At 38.9% G+C, this 21,166-nt stretch overlaps 1 protein-coding gene across 4 annotated transcripts in view; it reads right to left on the bottom strand.

Annotated features, from left to right (window-relative positions):
- The window catches only part of CDH13 (cadherin 13), a 426,188-nt gene that overhangs the window by 326,294 nt on the left and 78,728 nt on the right, over nt 1-21,166 (bottom strand). For all 4 annotated transcript variants that reach the window (XM_086847088.1, XM_086847086.1, XM_023934518.2 and 1 more), the window contains exon 2: nt 12,013-12,124. Coding sequence is in view for 2 of the 4 variants with exons in the window: in XM_023934518.2 (XP_023790286.2) it covers nt 12,013-12,124 (112 nt within the window). In the remaining 2 variants the exon portion in view is untranslated. The remainder of the gene's footprint in view (nt 1-12,012; nt 12,125-21,166) is intronic.

The raw sequence follows: 21,166 nt of genomic DNA, 5'->3' as shown, positions 1-21,166 counted from the left end.
AGTTCCACCAGAATCAAATTTGAAAGAAAAAAAATCTCTTTTTTACCAAAATATAAACAAAGTAAAAAGCTGTTCAATGCAAGAAAAAGCATTCTTGTTGACAAACAAATGTTGAATTTCTAACAAATATAGGAAAGATAAATAAGAATTACAGAGCAATAGGCTGGAGGTGAAAGACCTCATTTTCTTCATGTAACCAGGAGCTCCAGAATCTCACCAGGACCTGGAAGGCTCCAGTTCACCTGCACTGCTCGTTCTAAGCTGCTGGAGCGTGTACTGACCCCCCTACTTTACAGAAAACTCTGCTACACCAACAAGATGTGCCAGCCCCCCTTTCTGGAAACATTTCTGCTGTATCTCATTATTGCAAGAAAAAAGAAAAAAAAACCCAAACCATTAGAATGATTCTCTAGCACGTGACTTGAAAATCCAGAATACAAGGCACATTTTCCTCTGCTTCCTGCTAAAAGTGATGTTTAAATATTCCTCCGTACTTTGGAATCATTACATCCAAATTTTCTTGTGCACACAGAAGAAAGCTCCAGTTCCAGCACCCTCAATAGTGATTAAAATACCTATTAAAGTAGTTATTTTGAAGTCACTGATGCTTCTCATGGTTTTATCTATTCATTGATTGATTTAAGGCATAAAAAATATAAACACTCAGGTGAGTAGGGATTTAAACAACCACTTTAACTCATGGAAATGGGCAAACTACCAGGCTGTGGAGTCACTGAAGTAATGCACATGTCCATCTGTGGGCCATCCATTTGAAATAAAACTCTTTCAACAGAAGGAAGAGACAACAGAAGGATAAAAACAGGCTTATGTGCACAGCTAAGATTTTAATCTCCTGGGAATATGACACATGTAGCTCAAGTAAAAACTCTGCCTGCCCTTCAGGAAAGCCTCAACAATAAAACACTGTAAAATCTCAAAGATTGCCACAAAGACTCTAACAGAGTGCCACAGAGGGGCGAGAGGACAGCAAGAGAAGCAGAGGTTACCTATTTTCCTGAATGTTGCTTTGAGGGCTCTATTCTGTGTTTATATTTGTTTTGGTGGGGTTTGGCTGATTTTGGTGCGTTTTGGTTTTTTAAACAAGCCATAAAGGCAGGAGGTCCCATTGTCACCTCACAGCACTACCCAAGCACACAGTTTAGTCCTGTCTGGTGCTGGCTCAGCGTGTGCCACCCCCAGCACATCCCACCCCTTCCCAGCTCCAGAGCCCTGCTGTGCACAGATCCATGAACTGAGCGATGCCTGGGCTCCTTGCCATGTCCTTTTGGTCTAAAAAGGCTCTTTAGCTGACCTTTGCAGGCACTATTTCTGGCGAGCAGCACTCCGGGTGAAATCTGGAGCATTGCAACTTGAGTGAAGCCTACGCTCTCCCACCATTCCCAAACTGGCAAAGCTCTGTTAAAATCATCAGGTGCTTTCCCAGAGCACTAACTGAAGGCTGAGGCTGCCTCTGGGCTCTCTGAACCCCAAATTTTAGCAGGAAGACTTGTTATACACATGGCTTGAGAGACCTGCATGAATAGTAAAGCTCGACAGAGAACACCTTTACCCATAACCTATCATTTTCAATCTGGCCAAATCAAATCCAGCCTTTAATCTAATTTAACGAATATTTATCTCTGTATTAAACTATTAAATCTGTCAGTTCTCCTGAGGGCAGTGCCAGCTGCTCCCCCCAGCCATTTTCAGCATCCCAGCCTCCCAAGGCTCTCACCCACACACTGCCAGCAGCAGGTGCAGCACCAGCCCCTGCACCTATTTCCACAGCTCAGCCCTATCCAGAAAATTGTTATATTTAAAAGGTCATCAAGAGAACATTAAAAAGACCAGTCTAGACTTGTTTAATCAGTTACCTAAAATCCAGTAGCCCTTGCAGACAGACAGGATGAGACTCTAGGCCCCAGCTTGCGCAGAAAAACCCAATTTCAGCAGGAACAGCACTCACCCGTGGAAATTGAACTCCTTGCTGTATTTATGGTTCTGAGCGTAATCAGCCCAAATCATCTGTTTCAGCACAGAAAACTCATGTGCTGAGAAGCTCTCACACCTTTCCTTTTGCATGGCTGCTTGAGGAACAGCCTCCTCCCAGCTCAGCCTGAACCTTTCCCAAAGGACATTCTGTGCACAAAAAACTGAAGCTGAGAGAATCTGGGCCTCAGGTGCCTTGACAAAGCTCTGCAGAGTGGGGAAGGAACTGAAATTAAGGTGCTACTTAAATACCTTCGAAATCAGGATCTAAAGCACAGCCACAGTGCCAGAAAGAGTTAAATCAAACGTGTCCAGCCCTCATTCATCATTTGAGTAGTTTCATTTCAATTAATTACCAGTGCTGACTGTAGTTAGTATCTGACAGTTCTGGGAAACAGTGCTGACTTGTAAAAACAGCAGTAAGTAGTCAATGCCTAATGTTTTCAGAAGCATTACAATTAATAGATTTATTATGGAAGTGTTAAAGCTTCTGTATTTCTTCGAACTTTATTGGAGAAGCTATTAAAGGCAACTTTTTTTATTCTCAAAGAATAAAAGTAAAGTGCCAGAAGTAATAATATAATTTTAAATAAAATTTCTTATTTTGATTTACACTGAATTGACAGAAACTGCTATTCCATTATGCCTAAAACCTTCTGCCTACCTGCATGAGATCTGACTGATTTCTCAGAAGAAACACCAAATCTTACAGAACATTTGGAGAGTTGCATTTTCTTATTAATCGGAAGAGTGAACTCATCAGCTCTGTTATTAAAGATAATTTTAGGCTCTTTCCTCTGTCACAAATGTAACTTTTAAAAATTTAAATGAAATGAGCTCTTTGGTTGCAAATTACCCTGTATGACTCCCACAATACTGCTTTCATTGCTCTAGAAAAATACTATAAAATCACTATTTCTTATTTGCACTTGAGTGGTTTTTCCATAACTACAAACCAGGCTGAATAAAAATTCTAGCTAGAAGAGCCTTGATTAAAAATAAACACCAAAAAATTCTCCAAAAAGCAGAGCAATAGTAAGTGGACAAAAACCAAAGCTTAGGCAGCTGAGCTCATGGCTTTTCATTCAGCCAGAATGACCCCCTGGAAAGCTCTTGACCACAATATTGAATTACTACCTTGACTTTCTACCACCCCCCACAATTTTTGTTTGCATCCAGCACGCAAACAAAACCACAAATTGACCACAAATATAATATGATGTGAAACATCACATCAAAAGTTAGGGAAGAAGAGATTTTAGCAGTTGATGCTTCACCTGGCAGCAAACAGCAAAAGAAAAATGTTTCAGGTCACACGAAGGCAACCTGAAACCTTGGCATTCAGACATCTTCAGGTTTTCTCTTTATTATGGGACATTTAAATTATCCTTGTGTTTACAGCTTCAAGTCAGTTTCATAAAAGAAAAAAGTGACATTTATTAACTATGCTTATTATATATTAAATCAACAACAAGAGAAGACCTGGAGCACACTATTCATCATCATTGCATGATGACAGAACTAGAAAATACTGTGAGCTGCCACACCACAACTCAGGGACTATTTCAACCAGAATTAACCAAAAAATGCATTTGGACTTCCTTGTGACCATGGAATGTGACTTGTGAGCAGGTGCTCCCACACCTTGCAGCCAGTCCTGCTGTCCCTGTGATAAATCAGCAGTGCTGCTGCACTGACATTCCCATCCCACACGGGCAGCGACTGTCCTGCTCCATCCCTCCTCTTCCCCACCTCAGTCTGCTCTGGCCTTCAGCAGGAGAAAGGAGCCCTTGGCCCAGGGTACAACTCATCACAGAGGACTGGCACAAACACTTCAACAAAGAGGAGATTCAGAGGGAATGGGTGGGCACCTGAATTTTCCTGAATTGGCTTTTCTGGGGAATGAAACAAGCTGGCTTTTCTCCATCAGCATTTCCCGTGGGGTTTGGGCAGCATCCTTTACCCCAAGCCTCACAGCAGCACTCATTCCCCCAAGTCATGAAAAAAACCATGAGAAGGTTCCTCTGCCAGCAATGCAGCATTTCTGTACGAGGCTCACGAGATGGCTCAGGAAACCAAACTCACCAATATCACACTTTGCTGTCCACACGAGCACATCGCTGTGCTTTTTCTAAAAGTTAAAGTTTCATAAGTACACTGTTTTCATAATTTCTTGAATTCTGCCTCCCACTGTATTCTTTTAAGCTGAAGTTATGGTTTTGTATAGGTTAGTGTTAATGTTTTATAAAGGTCAAATTACAGTTGTCTCCCTACGGTTTTGTTGTAAGTGTTGAAAGCTGGCACTGTAATTAAAATTCCAGCTAAATAAAGTCTGCAGGGGTCCTGCTTGTAACCAGGCAATTTGGGTTTTTAGCAGACCAGAGCACATTTTTGTTTTTCCTGTGTTTCACTGCCACACAAAGGCAGGTAAACAAAACCCACGTGCCTTAACACATTTACATAAGCTATGTTTCCTATCAGTGTGGTTAGTAGAGAATATGAATATATTTAATTATAGAATACAACAATAACAAAACTAAAATTGCACCCATTTTCTGCAACCTTGCTTTACACTATTTTAGAAAAAGTCCAAGGCAAGACAATCCAGTTTATACATAAAACCAGATCCAGCCAAAGCATTCCAAACACTGTTGATAAGGGAGAAAAGATTCACAATCTGCTCTTCAGTAAAACAAACCTGACTCCCTGGCAGGAAAATAGTCCTGTGCATCAAGGAGATTATCACTTACTTCAGTCTAGCCTGCTTTTAGGTTCTGGTACATGCCAGCAAGTGTTTCAAAAGTGTCAGAGATTTACCAATGCCGGCTCCAACTTCAGGGAGGAATTTCTCTTCTGCTATCGACTACCTGTAAAGCTGCTCGAGCATTGCCTCCGCTTTGCTGCCTTATTAGAGGCCCCTCAGTTCTGCCTCAGTTCTCTCCACAGCTGAGAAATGAAGGTTGCACTGGGTTTTTTATTGCTTTTCTTTTTTTAAAGAAAGTAAACAAATCAAAGTGAGTATTGTAAGTGGAATTCTTGTCTAAAAAGCAACATCCCAGATAGGAATCTTTTAGGTCCTCCCAAGGCTCATAGTTTTATTTTAATTTCTTTTAAAAGAATTCCTTGCCAAAGGAATTTCAAATTTTGTTAAAGATAATCCCTTACAAGCAGGGATTCTGATTTTTCCAGGGACTAAAAAAACCACAAGACCAAGATTTTAGTTATTATTCACATCAGAGAATATGACATGCACTTATTCCCCTCTCCACAGGTTCACTTGTCTGCCCCAGAAGCAGCAGGTACAAGGCATACAAATATGCACAAAGTCATTCCAGACTGACCAGAATTTTCAGAATCAACCCATTAAAAGTTACTTTTCCTTTCCCTTCTCTAGAGGAAAAAAGTTCAGGTGGATAGGCTGAACAGAGGCATAAAACAAAATCAGAGCATTAGCCTCCAGCTAGAAAAATCCCCCAATCTAAGAAATTTCTGAAAGACTTCCTGAGTTTACAGCCAGTGGTATTTATTCTCAAGGCAAGACTGAGAAATCCCATGGCACAGGAAAGCTGCATGAGAAGGAGATGTGTCCATTAAAGCAGACAGACTGCTCTGTCTGAAAAGGACTGATTTAAATAAGCAAAGGGAAAGAAAAACTGCAAGTTGAAGCATGATCATAATTACATTAGAAAAGTTATAATTTGATTTGGATTAACAGAGAAAAATCCTAAAAGCTCAGAATTAATTGTGAGCCACATATGCAATTATTTTCAAGAATACTTGCATGCTTTAAGATATCATTAACTTAAATGAGATTCTATGTTTAAAGGAAGATTTAACCTCACATACTCCCATTAATTCTCTCTAAATGTCCACACTGCACTTTGAAATGTAATGGAAAAGGTTAGCTAGCCATGATTCTTTTGAATGGTGCTTTCCTAAGATCCTCAAATTAAAAATCCTGTCAGAAAGGCAGTCTGTGAAATATCAAGAAATGTTCTACAGAAATGCATTAATATCTCAGTGAGGGGTGATTTGCATCTCTTTGTCAGATATGGACAATGTTTCCTCCTGACAAAGCTGGGCTGGTGCTGGATCCTCTCCAGAGTGACCCCAGCTCTCACCTATAACCAGAAATCTCCTGTCCCTACCTCTCATTTCCTCAGGAAGATGACCCAGTTTAAATGTCAGCCATAAGCAATCAGTATCAGGTTATTTGATTATGGAGTTTGGCCTGAGCTAAGTCACCTACATTTTCCTAAAGAGATTTTGGCCTTCCAACATATTTTTACACCTGCAGAGAAGGAGCTGCCTCGTGGTCTGGGTGGATAATCAGTTCAGGGGTAATAGCTTAGTTAATTTGATTTTTTTTGTTCTGAAATTGCCAACTGGAAATGAGTAGTGAAGTCTTCCACTGAAGCACCTGGGGACATTATTAATACAAGGTTTGCACTGCACTGAGCAAGAGACCCAACCTGCTAATACCAAGCAGTTGGCCATTGATTTAGATTATTAGGAGAACAGCTGGCATGTTTCAGCCAAACAAAGCCCACACCTATTTCAAAAAAGTATTATCTGCAAAACACTATGGCTCTTGGAAAGTCTCCAGAAACAAATTAAATCTCAAACCAAGTAATCTGTTATTTTTATCTTCTTAAATCCAGACCAAGCTGCTAACAGAGCATTCACTGTCACTGCAAAGATCCTCACCCACTTTTCCTGTGGGTTGTTTATGTTTGTCTTTTCAACAGGATTGTGTGGCTTTTCTCAATGAAACAGACAAGAAACTTTGGGTTTAGATCCTCATTTCCTCCACCTTGGAATTAAAATGCCAAGAGGAGGTTTCACCAACACATATGTTTTTCCCTTTCTTACTCCACAAGAGCTGATTGCACCCCTGAGAGGTTTTGATTCAGCCCTGAAGATATTTTTCAGACACTAAATAGTTCTTTCACTCTGCTCAGGCTAATGTCCTACCTTTGCACACATTAGTTTATTTAAATATATATGCATAAGAATCTATTTTTGATTCCTTCTCCTCAGGTCCTGGAAGCTGACAGTCTGTGTTTGGGAGGGAATTGTCTGACCACCTGGCACTCAACAACTATTCTCTCCTGTTTTGTTTTGCTTCAATTGTGTGTGAAAGCAGTAAAACAGATGATGTGATATTGTTGTGCTGCAACACCAATCTACGTGCATCTATTCAGAGGCACATTTGAGACATTCTGCATTATTTAGCCATAATATATTATATATATATATATATGTCTATAATTATATATTCCCAGACAACTTTCTCCCTCCATGTAGGAGTTCAGCATCAAACTTCAATTAAAAGGCACTGCCTCAGGTATTTAGGTGCAAAAGGATCTTCCTCACCCTGCCTCCACAAACATGCAGCACCTCCCACTTTAAAACTTCCACAACTTTGCAACTATTTTGCACACAGCCTCAGATATTTCCTGGGATTTTACTTACATGAGTTTGTCTTTCTATGACCATTTAAATAGAAATAGTGTGTTTAAGATGTGTCGCTCCAAATCCTGACCAATATTTCTGTTCACATGGAATAAGAGGTCCAGGTGCCTTGTCTTAACCACGTACCCAAGTGTCAAATTGAAACTCTAAAATTTTATCCATGCATATGAGCCCATTAAGACATATATTTTAGGATTTAACAAGCCCTCCCATATCTGGGTAGGAAAGCTGAGATGCCTTTCCATTGAACCTGCTCCCTCATGCCAAGGAATGGGAACCAAGTCATTTTTCAACATCTTCTGAAGCACATTCTTAACACAGTGAGTGATTTATGTGAATTGAAAGAAAATTTAAGATGTTTGTAAAACTCAAAATGCATTAAAAAGTCTTCATTTTGAAAAGCCATAACACTGTTTCAGCAAGGACATACTGAATAGGTGGAAAATCCACAGTTATCTTGCTATTAACCAGAAGCCCAGACAGCTTTCCCTGCAAGAAATTGCTAAGCTTAAAATCTTACCTTGCCTGAACATGTTCTTTTGTGAGCTACAACTACCATGTGCAATCCCAATTACCCAAACCCTGCAATATTCAGCATGAAGAGTTAACATCACATCCAAACCCCCGTGTCAGAGCCCTGCAGAGGCTCTGGCACATCCCAGGGGGCTGAATGAGGATCTGTGCAAGGGGTGGGGAAGGGCAGGGAGGGGAGATGAACGAGTGGGTGTGATAACTGTGGCAGGATCACAGTGGGCAGGAGAGGAGCAGCACCACCACTGGTAGCATGGAACAGGCACAGAAAGATTCCAGCTGTGCAGTCAGCTGGCGTGGAATCAGTGGGAAGGGTGGATGTAATAAATCACAGCTCTCACACAGCATCAGGTCAGAATCAACTGGAATTATTTGGATGCAAGCATGACCAAGGCCATGATCCATGTGCACACCAGGCTGTAGGAGGAGGAATGATCTTCTCTGATCTTTCCACAGGTTTTATTTGGTTTGAACAAAGTAAAATCTTGTTGGAGGTCACAGCTTTGCTAGACAACTGAAAACCTGCTTTTAAACATTAATAAGTACAATAAGATATTTCACATCATATGAGTAAACAATGATTTTGATATGGTTGAATAGAAAGCTCTTTGTTAAAATCCACAGAATAAAAAGTACCCAAATGCAGGCAGACAAAACCTTGATCTTGAAGCAGCCCAGACTCTGAACATGCAATTTATCACGTAAGAGACACAAGAGGTCAGCCATTAATTAACATCCAAATTAAAGCTTTTTAAGTAAGGGTCAAAACTTCCTTTGTTTTGACATTTAAAGCACTGGCAATGCTGTCCCCAGTTTAGTATGCACAATGCATCACCTCGTGCCTTATGTTAATTGCCTCCATTATTCAAGTGCACTATTTGATTCATTGTCAATTAAAATACCCCCAAAAGCCAAACCCGATGTGTGTTAAGCATAAAGGTGATTAATGTAACACAATTACATTCCCACATTTGTTGAGTCTGATTAGGAAGTTTCCCTCAGCCCAGCGTGACAGAGCTCTGTCACTGCCAGTGACCTGCCAGCCTTGGCAGGGCCAGCCTTTCTGATGGGGAAGAATTTCATGGCCACAAGTGCTTCTGACAGCTCTAAAACCTGTAATTAAATGCTGTCAATTAGCACTTCATCAAGAATGTGGAAATCTTCATGATCTTCTCTATTGGATTGCAAAAGGTGGTCCTAGGTGTAAAGTAAAAAAAAAACCCAAAACTATAAGGAATGAAAAAACAGTGAACAATTGTTTGCTAGAATAATGATTATGTGGACAGAATTACTATTTCCAGAAAGTGACACCATGGATCTTTTCTCACTTCATCAAGGGAACATCTGTTTCTGCACACAGAGAAAAAATTGGGCAGACCAAAAGTAAAAGAGCAATGCCTTATTTTGCTTATGGTTATAGAAATCACAAGTTATAAGGAGATCTGAAGGGGTCTGAGGGGAAAAAAAATGACCAAACTGGGACAAGGAAATGGTCAAAGTCTGGAAGTTGCTATTATATGAGAGGCAAGAGCAAATAAATAAATAAGAATTAAAAAGACAGTCCAGCCTGACCACAATGACAGAAAAGCTAATAGTAACTGAATAGCAGTGAGAGGTAGGAAGGAGAATATGCACACACAGCTGGACTTGTTATGGCCAGCTTATAAGTAGGCTTTAATAAAAATTGTTCTGAATCAGAACAAGAACTAAGAAAATTCTGTACCCTCAGTATGGTCTTCCCATCAGTAAATGTAAAATATAATTAACACTGCCATATGCAGAATTAATAAATGCATAAGAACCATCCACAACCTATATTTAATTACAAGGGAGATGCTAGTAATGAAACATACAGTAGGTTCTTTTTTAAATTGAAAAAGAAAAAAAGACTGTACTATTGCATCTCAGAAAAGAATTAAGGAGCTCCTTGGCTTATTGAGGACTACAAAAACAATCACTGCTATAGGCCTGGTTTACATATTTGCTTTATTAATTTACACAGCCCTGGTAAGCCTCACACTGCAATGCAACTGCTAAATTACACTGCTCTTCATAATGGGCATAAAAAGATGCAAGAGCATGCAAAGTGTATTCAAACAGACAATTAAAATTATCAATTCTGTTGACAGCTGAAATGAAGGAACTGTGCTGAGGTTTAATGGTGCTGCATGAAGGACACCCTGCTTGTGGATGATTGAATTATCCAGGATCACGTGTTGACAGTCTGCCTCTGTCCAACACTGCACATTAGGCCAATTTAGTGTCTGCTTATTAAAATAATTTAATTCCAGAGATTGTTCCCAGGCATTTCTGAGTCTCTTCCTGCTCTTTCCTCCTCCTCTCACTAATGATGGCGTCTTAATTAATATGCTCATTTTACGCCACCACGAATGGCTGGGTCACCACAGAGCAGTCCAGTCAGTTTGGCTGAACCAACAATCCCTGGGGTGATCCTCTCCAAATCAAGAGGTCTGGCCAGACACACCACAGCCTGAAAGTTCTGAAGCAGAAAAAGTATTCAACAGAGGATGTTTTTATTCAATTTAACACTAGTGTATCCATTTTTATGTTTATTTTTAGTTTATCCATTATTTTTTGGTGCTTCTTTTAATAGGTCTTCAAATCTGCATGTTTATTAAATCTATTATATTCTAAGAATTTCAACTTCTAGCCATGTAGGAACAATTTGTTTGACAACTCCAAAATAAGAATTCCAGAGAAAATAAAATTTCCCCAAGAAATAAGAAGTTTGAAGTCTCTTTTCTGAGCTGAACAACAATCTCACATCTCTGACTCTAATTACTACTCGTGATCTAAAGTTCCTGTGAAAAATCAGCTCAGACTAAGCAACATATCAAAATTCCAAGACTAAAAACGTTATGCTACAGGTTTATTTTAGTACCTCCATTGGCTGAATGACTGAAGTTTAAGAGAGTTATTTCAATAGACTTTGGCAACATCTCGTTTGGAGAAGTTAGAGCTATTTTAAAGTGAATGTGCACAGATTACACCTTCGTCTGAAGTGAAAACACATCAATATGCAGCAGTGATATCTGGAGGGAACTGAGACGGGAAATGTGTGCATTTGGTGAGTAATATTGGTTTGCATTTCTCGGTTCCACCGAGCTATGGGCTGTATCCCATTGTAGGATCCATATATTGGGCACCACTGCTCAGTGCTGGACACCCAGGAGAATTCCTGGTTCAGCACCAGCAGCCAAGTACATCAAAGATATCATTAGTAACAAATATCACGTGTAAAAATGCAGGTGTTTGGAAGTTATGAAAATGGCAGCAATTACATCCTTTTTTAAGTCTTTGAAGACACAGACCACTGGATAAGGCACCACTTTTGTTTGACAGTGCTCAGGTTCCAAAGTCCCAGAGTGGAATGAGGAATTTGTAACCCTGATATATTGGAATAAACTAACACAAGACCTGAAAAACTGTTAAATCTCCTTCATCTTAATGCTTTGGGTTTAGGGTGCCAGATTGGGTTTTATAATGTGACACCTGCTCAATGGAAATACACTGAATATTCCAGTTGTGTGACACATTGCTATCACTGATGATCCCAAACTTCTTCCAGCCTTTGAATCTCATGTAAAGACTGGGAATTGTATTGGTTGTGAATGCTTTTAAAATACAAACTTCTAAATCTGAGTTGCAGAGATAATTTGATAGAGATGTTGATGGGAAAGTCCTGATTTCCAAGCTCATAAGTAAGATTATAAAAAAAATTCAGAGTAAATTTAATTTTTAAGAAGTGGCTGATTCTAAGTTTTCACATAGCCCTAATTGATTATATATTGTATTTTGCCATTTCTAATACGTGAAACAGAGTAAAGTCTGTAGAGACATAGGATTAATGCAAGGGAACTCAGACTGAATCATGGCAATATCCAGAATCTTAGGTACAAAACAAAAAAAAAAAGCTTTCTGATAAATGGCAGGAATGAAATGAATACATAAACAATTGTGATTTTTGCACAATAGAAATATATGAAAACAACGTACGGTTCAGAACCAGCTGGTCCTCTGTGAATTCAGACGGCTTTTCTATATAAAAAACCTTCTGCTGGAATCCAGGGACACATTCTAAATCTTCTGCACATGCAAGCAGCAGAACCTGAGGGGAAAAAAAAACAGAAATAGACTTTTAACATCTACTCCTTCATCCATCATGTTGGCTTCTGGGAAGCATAGCGGGTTTAGGCTCAGTGCTCATAAAACAAAACACTGGGGTCCGTATCCATAAAACAAAATATCCATCACATCACACTTCCCCTTCAAATCTTGCTAAACAATTTTTTATGTAAGGTTGCTTTTATATATATGGGCTGGCATTGAAATTACAAAATAGTAGCTTTCAAGGTGAATTTCAGTTCAGAATATCAATAAAGAACGTTACTGGACCATAAAAACATAGGATGCAATGCTGTCCCTAAAAATCACATTTATTTAGGCCCAGCTGAATACAGCTGGAACCAAATACATGTTGAAATTAAGCACATGCAAGTTGGTTTGAATACTTGATAAACTAAGAGCTGCAAATCTGCCTCAAAGTTGATCACCAAATTGTGCAAAAAATTCTGTGTTCAAGGGTAAAGTCTTACATACAGAAGTTTCATTTACAAAAGAAAATTTTTGCTAGCAAGTCTAAACTATTTCTTTTCTTTCCCTCTAAGCCACAGTTTGTCCATTTTCCCTATAATCAAAAGCTTGTTTACACCAAGGGAGGACTGAAGAGGAAATGTGTGCATCATAGTGGAGGTAGATCTGAAGGTTCCAGTTGAATACAGTTTGTGTCACTGTTGGTACACGGTCACTCAAGTTCCGTGTCACCACAGGAACATCAAAGGAGGAAGCTTAAAAGCAAAGTAAAATTGCTGGGAATAGGTACAATTCTAATCTTGGACTCTGAAGCATTTTATCCCTGAATAGAGAAAACAACCTGAAGGGCTGTTTTTCTTGGCAGCTGTTAAATGACAGCAAGGAGGTAAGAATGGTCAAGAAAGAAGCATCAAGCAAAAAAGAAATTACTAAGAAGTTTAAAAGGTTAAAGAGAGAGGCAAAAGGAGGCAAAGTTAAGAGCAGGAAAAGCCAAATCGTATTTTCCAACACATATATGTGTAAGTACATTTTCAGAAGTACTTTCTACTTTAGAACATCTAAAGGTGTTTTACAAAGCCTGACTTTCAGGTGGTGCACTGACCACTCTGATCTTAAAATTGTTATGGGCAATCTGCTGCTTGTCAGGCAGCCTGAGCACAATCAACTAGAGAGGGCACGTGTGGCAACCAAGAAGGAAACCAACACAGGGGCTCTGAATGACATTTGCTCCTAAATTCAAGTGGCTCTGCACAATGGGTCTATTTACTCAAGATATCCTCAACACACAATTACAGTTTTGGAAATAAAGTTCTTCAGGGGTAAAGTGAAGACAATTTCTCCCCAGTACCACACCAATGGATGCTGAAGGCTCTTTTCTCCTTCAGCAGTTCAGGTGGCAATAACACTCTCACTTCTCCCAACGTACCAGCAGCATCTCTCAGTCCCACCTCTACTCTTTTATCATCCAACTCTGCTGATCCTGATCCTATAGAGATGCCCTGCAATATTTTAACGTCTGCATGTTTCCCTATTCCCCACCACTCCCAGTCCACTTGCTAAATCAGAGTGATACATGATCTGCTCTCTCCCTCCTTGCATTTCCCACTCATTCAAAGTCCTGTGTAATCCCATTTAGAAAACCCAGAGGCAGTGATGCCCCACCTGGTCTGCATTCGCTGTTCTTTTGGGAACCAGCTGCTGGATCATTTGTTTCTCTGACAGTTGCTATAAAAGCTTGGCCAGAAGTGCCAGCAGACTGTGGGAAACAGCCAGAATATTTCATGGCAATTAATCTGGTGGAAGGTAAATGCAACAGATGGACACCTTTGCCTTCCATCCAGACCTGCTCCACGTTGGTTTCTTGGAAGGATTAACCAAGAAAGAGAAAGATTTAAAGTAATACACCAAGAAATATGCAATACACTTGACTACTATTAATTTCGGTATCATCACACTGCTCCTGCCTTTCTTAAAAAGATTTAAAACCACAGCTCTCAATCCCTCCTTCTCTTAAAGGCATTGATATTGGATTTTATTGGAGATTTTGGGGCTGAGAATTGGATGTGTCCCCTTCAGCCTTCCAGCAGGAGACATCTGCAAATGTGAACTGAGGTATTCAGAGCCTGCCCTGAAAATTGTGCATAAAGCTTGATTAGTGATTGTTAAAAAACCTGCCTTATATACATTTCAATGGGCATATGCATAGGAAGAAAGGCACATATGCATCTTCTGCACACATTTCTGTGTGCACAGGTGCAGGTTTAAAGTACCTGTCTTTCTGACTCAGTGTTCCTGGATGAATATGCATAAAAATGTAATCACAGCAAGAGAAAACCTCTTCCCATCTTGAGATGTAAGCAAAGTTATATAATGAGTCCCCACCAGAAAAACAGTCCAAGCCATATATCCTGAAATTTATCTACAAACAGCTCTTCCCCTAAAGGATTAACACAGCAAGTAAGAAGCAAATCATGTTCTGATCTCCCAGCTACTCAAGCCTTAAAGCTGGAACTCTTGTCTTACAGAGCTATAAATAAAAAGCCTCTTTGGACATCATCTATGGCAGTACTTAGAGAAGCGAATATGTCTACTTTATCAGATTTGTGACAGTCTAAGTTGACTTTGAAATCTGGGCAATCTAAATGGGTCATGAGTTAACTTCTGTAAGCCTGGTACAGAAGCCTCACATAATAGAGATGCAGCAAATAGAAAATGACCTTTACTCCCTTTGAAATAATTACAAGACTCAAGCTTGGCCTTGCTGTGAAATGGAACATTTTATTCTACTTGTGCAATTCCAGGCACTTTCTTCTTCTCAACATGTCAGACGAAATGTTAAATCTGTCATCACATGGACAGTTTTTAATTAATTGTCTTTTAAAAGGAAAATTATTCTTTTAATTTATTTTTCTCATGAATAAACTTCTGTTGAAATAAATGCCTACTTCATTAAAATAATTTCTGTTGAGGTTCTTCACACTGGGGACAGTAGACTTTAAGAATATCTTATAAAAAATAAGACAGGCAGATATATGTTTAAGGCAAAGAGACTTGCTCAACGCAGAACACATTCTGAATTTTAACACCACGTAGATGTTGTATTTTTTGATATAATAAAAGGGTTTATGGGCTGATAGATGCCTAAAGAAAGGCTTCATCTAAATACACTCTAAATAATATTTAAATGTCGCATGTAGAACTCTGAATACACAAATATTTTTCACACAACTAGTCAAGTACTGGGCAGTTAGTACAAAAGAATCCTTCACCTGCTACCAAGAAAAAAGCCAAATTCTTGAGCAAAAAAGACAGTTATACAGCAAATATATTTGCTCATGAAAATCTAGATGGGTCCAAGTCTCAAAATCAAAGCAGAGTCGTGACTACTCAGACCTACAGATCCTGCGTTCATCAACAAGCGAAATCAAAGCTCTTCATAACGTCCTGCTTTTCAGAAATGTACAGACCAAAGACTCAGTGTTAATACTGACAGCTTTTCTTTCAGAATTGATTGCCACTTGGTGTAAGGAAATGTCATAGTTCAGATAACTCCTGTGCTAGTTTGGCCACTGCGCTAGGACTGGACTCCTGGTGAGATATCAAGCCTAAGAAACACCTTTTTTTCATTAATAAACCAGCACACACATGCTAGTGACCCTGACTGACCTCAACATTTGCACTGAAAGCTGCTTATATAGAATATGGTTGAAAAGAAAAAAAGAAGAGCAATTTAATACCGTACTGCAGAGGAAATGAATAAACTCCCTGATGTTAAAGTACCTTTGGGTATCACGACACCTCAACAGAACAGGGCCCTTCTACCTCCTCTTTTGGTGGCTGAAAGTCGTCTCAGAAAGGTCTTTCCAAGGAATTTCAGAATCTTTATGTTCTTTTCAACTTGCACAGTTTCAGTTTGGCCACATGCTCGTTCTGCAAATGAATTTTCTCACCTTTAGCCGTGCACACCCTCACATCTTCATTTGCCCTACCTTTAGGAGATCACCTAGCACAGAAACACAAGCTGCAGAATATTAATTGCATTTCACACATATTCTTACCGTGTGAAATTCATCCTTGTGTAAGGCTTTATTTAATTAGAAATGTAAATGGTGCAGACACCTGTGAAAGCCATCTGCCCAGACAGGAATTCTGCACAGAGTAAATGTAAACAAATCTCATTTCAGAGGAAAATATTCTGTGGGACCACATTCTACCTTTGACTTCAGGAGAGTAATCTGCAATGAAAACAAATCAACATAGAACGCAAAAAGGAGGAGCTAGGATTGAAATCAGGCTCGTTTTCACTAAGAGCAATAATTTCAAGAGTTCAAAAATTATGAGGCACTTCCTGAAAAATGAGTTTTTAGTTCTGGTTGTTTTGTTTGGAGTTTCTGGCAGGGTTGGGGTTATTTTTTTATCTTTTAAAGCATAGTTTTGGGGTTTCTTTTTTATTTAACTCATTCACTTGGAAGTGGGTATCGAAAATTTATGCTTCTGAGCTTTTCTGTGGAAACATGAGAAACAGAAATTTGCTTTTTGCATATGAAAACTTCAGATTTTCATAAGAAATACGGTGATCCTTAGAGCTGAGAATGGAGAGAAAAAAGTAATCAGAATAATGAGAACTGCCAACACTGAATTAAATTGCTCATGACAAAATATTTTTATCATGCAGATTGAGATCTTTGAATCTTAAAACCTTTTCCATGTTCAGGTGCTGCAACACCAGACCCACGAAAATGGATAGGGAGGAGACCATCAGAGAAGAAAACAAGTGATAAACAGCACACAGTCATAGGGAGATGATGAAATTTGAAATCTTTTCTTTAGTTTGAAATGAGGAAGTTATTCAAATGAAATTAACAGAAGGATACTTAAAATAAAATAAAGAGGGCATTGCTCCAAGTAAGATTCTGATTCTGCATGACAGACTCCAATTAGAGTGTCAGCAGGTCTTAAGGCAATTATTTCATCAAAACACACAGACTGGACATTAAGTTCTCTGTGTCTTCTGTGGTTTTTAATATCAACTGGAACAAAAAAACTTCAAAAGCTTGAATAAATTATCCTCTGATTGGCATAATTAACAGAGGTATGTTAACTTTACATAAAGGTATGTTGAATTATTTATCTCTGAATGTGACTAATTAAACACACAGTTCTTTTAAATTAATTTGATTTCTAGAATGTTATGATTTGGGGCATATTTTATGCAATATTTTCATTTGGGAGAGAATTTTTCACTGTTTCAGGCTTTATCTGCTCTTCTTTCTATCAGTAAAAAGTTAAAAAAAAGACTGCTCCCAATCCCTACAGCTCTACCTCTATATCTGATAGAGAATTCCAGTCATTTTGTAAGAAATGCTATTAAGATTTGGCACTAAGATTCTTCAAGGATGATAAATATCCTTTTAAAGGGCCTACCTATCCATTTACTGCACAGTTCCATCCTAAAAGGGAAAGTCACACTCGGAGTACTGAAGAGTGGGCTATGAAAATGCAAATTAGAGTAACTTTATTGGCTTAAATGAATTCAGTCCTCCTGTCACTGAAGCTGTGTGACTGTGGTAGGCATCCATTAAGTGGAAACAAAATGTGACAAACCCTTTTGTGAGATTACCTACCGCAGGAACTTCCCTTTTATGAGCACTTTCCTTACATACCTATGTTTATAAGAATTTTATCATATATTCAGTAAAAGGTGTGCATCTCTCTTGGCACTGGGAATCTCATTAAGTTATTCAAGGAGGAATTTGCCAGAGGTAGTGTCAGAACAGGTAGTTTCAAACAGCCACTCGCCTTCTGAAATTGAGGAGCTCTGGAAGAGGCACCGTCATTTTCTTCAGAAATGATTTATTCATTTATTATTGCTCCCAGGGTCTGTTCTGACATCAAAGTGACCACAGAGCCCAAACTGTTCAGGGTGATGAAGGACAATATGGGCAGTGCCTGCAGAGTACAGGAGCACTTTGACAGCATCCTCATTTCAAGGCAGAGCTGGGACAATCCTCTCTCCCCAGTCACTTTTATTGCTCTCCCAGTCCCATCTGCTCCAGAAGCCCAGTCACCACAAAGCTCTGTGAGTCCCAGTGCCCACAGGATGATGTAGCTGGAAAAACAGGGCCTGGTGTGAGCCCCCACAGTCTGCAGCCCAGCCTGGGGCAGCCACCATGAAACTGATCCTGAAAATAAGCTTTTTCATTCATTCTTACTAACATATTTTACATGCTTCAGAAAATGAGCTGGCTTAGATTTCCCTTGGAACCCAGGAAAACTTGGGAACTTGAGGGAAGGCCTGACATTCCAAACTCATCTGGACATGTTCCCATGTCACCTGGACCAAGTAACCCACTTTGACAGGAAGGCTGATCTGGACGATCTCCAGAAGTCCTTTCCAATCCCAACAATGATTCTGTGAAACCCTGATACAGGAACTACCTCTGGTGTCACAAGCAGGCACAAGTGATCTGCTAGCCAGATCACTTGATCCCAGTCATAAATAATTCCTACATTTCACAATTCCTGACCCTTATTCTGATGGTCATTTCATATCTTCCAGAATAAATTTGTTCACAGTCAATTTATAGCCATTTATCCCTGTACAAGTCTTGTCTCATAACTAAATTAACATTTGACCCCTCTAAATCTTTCATTTCTTGAGACAAACCAAACTCTTTCCATCTCCTCTTATTTGGATACATCCCTGTGATCATCTCAGCAACATTTCTTTGTGCCTGCTTAAGCTCAACCTGTGCAAAATACGTAAAGAATGCCACATAAATGTTCTTCAGGGTCTGGATATTTCTTTAAGCCCAAAATATGTTGCCTAATGCTTCCTAAAATTCCTTGTGAAGTCTTGTCATGCTGGTGGCTCACAATCATTCTAAAATTAACCAGCACACAAAGAGCTGTGAAATTTGACATTGGTGGAGGCACAGCTGCCATTTACCTAAAACAATGTTAAGCAGCTTCTGCAAACAGAGCCAGGATTGATCTTTATGAAATATAAACACAGATGCAAACCCTCATGCATTGATAAATCGATGCCCTTTCTGACCAGCTCTGCCCACGGTCAGCAGAGATCTTCCAGCCCAGAGCCCAAGCTCAGCCTTCCCTCTCTGTAAATGTTCCTAGCTGAGGTTCAGGATCTGCCCCTGGGTCCAACAGAGCTCCCAGCTGAGAATGATTTGTACCCACATGGCTCAGAGTGCAGGATCAACTTCCACTTTCAGCAGATGTATCTGAACATTGTTCCAATTTTTGTAATCCAGGGAATGGCTCTCATTCTGCTTCATTAAGTATTTTTTGATTAATAACAGAGACCAAAACCTGCTCCTTGTGTGCAAAGTAAGTAATATTTTAAATTACTCAAGTATTTAACAAGTAAATAACTACCCATTGTGATTAATAGCACCATTTAACACACTAGACTCCAGCAAAAGGACGGGTTGGGCTCCAAGGTTATTTTTTGTTTATTTTTAGGCATTATGAAAGAAGTAATCATGTTTTGCTGAAACCCATACACCACCGGAATGAGATTACAACTGGTTAGCCTATTTAGAGAAGCTGCATAATAAATTCATTTTACAGGGTACAGAATAATGCAAATGAGCCATTCAATAGCACTCCTGTACCAGTGAAAGAGGCATAAAGAAGAAACATTGAAAGTCAGAGTTCTGGACTGGTTGTGCTGCAAGGTGTGGAATTGCTGAAACCTAAACTGCCTTACAACAATAACCTTTTTGAAGATCTGCTCATAACAAATGTTTTAGTTATTTATTGCCTAATGAAATAAACAGGCTGATCCTCTTTTCCAGCAGTAATGCCTTCATGAAGCATTTACACCAATGAAAATGTGGATCTCTGGTTTTCTAAAAAGGAAATATATTAAAAATTGTTTAAACTTATTTAAAACCATGGAGTTGCATGGGGCAAAGTCATTATTCCACATAGGAAAACACTGATGTGGCAAAAGCTGTTAGAGAAAAAATTAAAATCATATTTCTTACAGCAGATAGTGGGTTTTGGATAGGATGGCTGGAAACTCTAAGGAACATGATACATGTTTAATTTCCCAGCAGTGTGATAGTTATCAAAAAGAAAAAACAACCTTCCACCTATTATTTTCCTCGTATTCCACAAAGTTGGAGTCTAAAGCAATTATTACTGCAGCACAAACTGAACTCGGTGTAACACTGAACATCTGTCTTTTGCACTGCTAAGCTAAAACTGAAAATGAGCTTGCTGAAAACAATCTTTGAAAGTATAACATGGATTTAAGGATTAAACACAAACAAACTTCTGTCACCTTCAAACATTACAAAAACAGGAACCAACCCCCAGAACTCATAAAAGTCTAAGGACAAGTGAAAATATCTGGTTTTCAACTTCAAAAAAAGATTTGTTGAATGTTTTCTGACCTTCTCCTAAACACTCACAAATGCAAGATTTTTTAAAAATTAATACTTTCAAGTAAAATCCCTTGATTCCAGCAAGGTTATTGGAGAAAAAACAAGTCTAACATCCAAAGACTGATAATAAAAACTGAGAAATTTCTGCAAGGAGCCCAACACAAACCTCTCTACCAGTTTTGAGAAGATTTTATTTGACATCAACAGGAAGAAGACAATCTATTATATAAAACAAGCTATAGAAAACTTTTTCACAAAGGAATCTGCATATCACATGGTTTCTTTTTCTTTACAGCAAATAATACAGAGTAATCATAGTATGAAAGTGTTAAAATGAATAGTTCTGAAGATTGGCTTCTTATGGGTTTCTACTTAAAAACCAAGCTCAGAGGTGTACTCTTAGTAAGGACAGGGCTGTAAATCACCTTAATCTTTTTTAGTGGGTCAACACATTCTCTGTCTTCTCATCTGTTTCTTATTTTCACAAAAATCTTGTGAGCTGATCTTAGAAATCTTCTTCAGAGCTGGTTTTTAAGTGATTTTACTTTGTTTTCCTAAAGAGCAGTAACTGTACATTAGTAGTAGTACAGTAGTAATCATATGTGGATTTAATTCATTTTGACCAAAGTTTTTGCATCACTGCTCAT

The sequence above is a fragment of the Cyanistes caeruleus genome, chromosome 12, assembly GCF_971803275.1.
Source record: "Cyanistes caeruleus chromosome 12, bCyaCae1.hap1.1, whole genome shotgun sequence".
Lineage (NCBI taxonomy): Eukaryota > Metazoa > Chordata > Aves > Passeriformes > Paridae > Cyanistes > Cyanistes caeruleus.
Note: the sequence above shows the minus strand (reverse complement) of the source record. Positions and strands in the feature narration are given on the sequence as shown.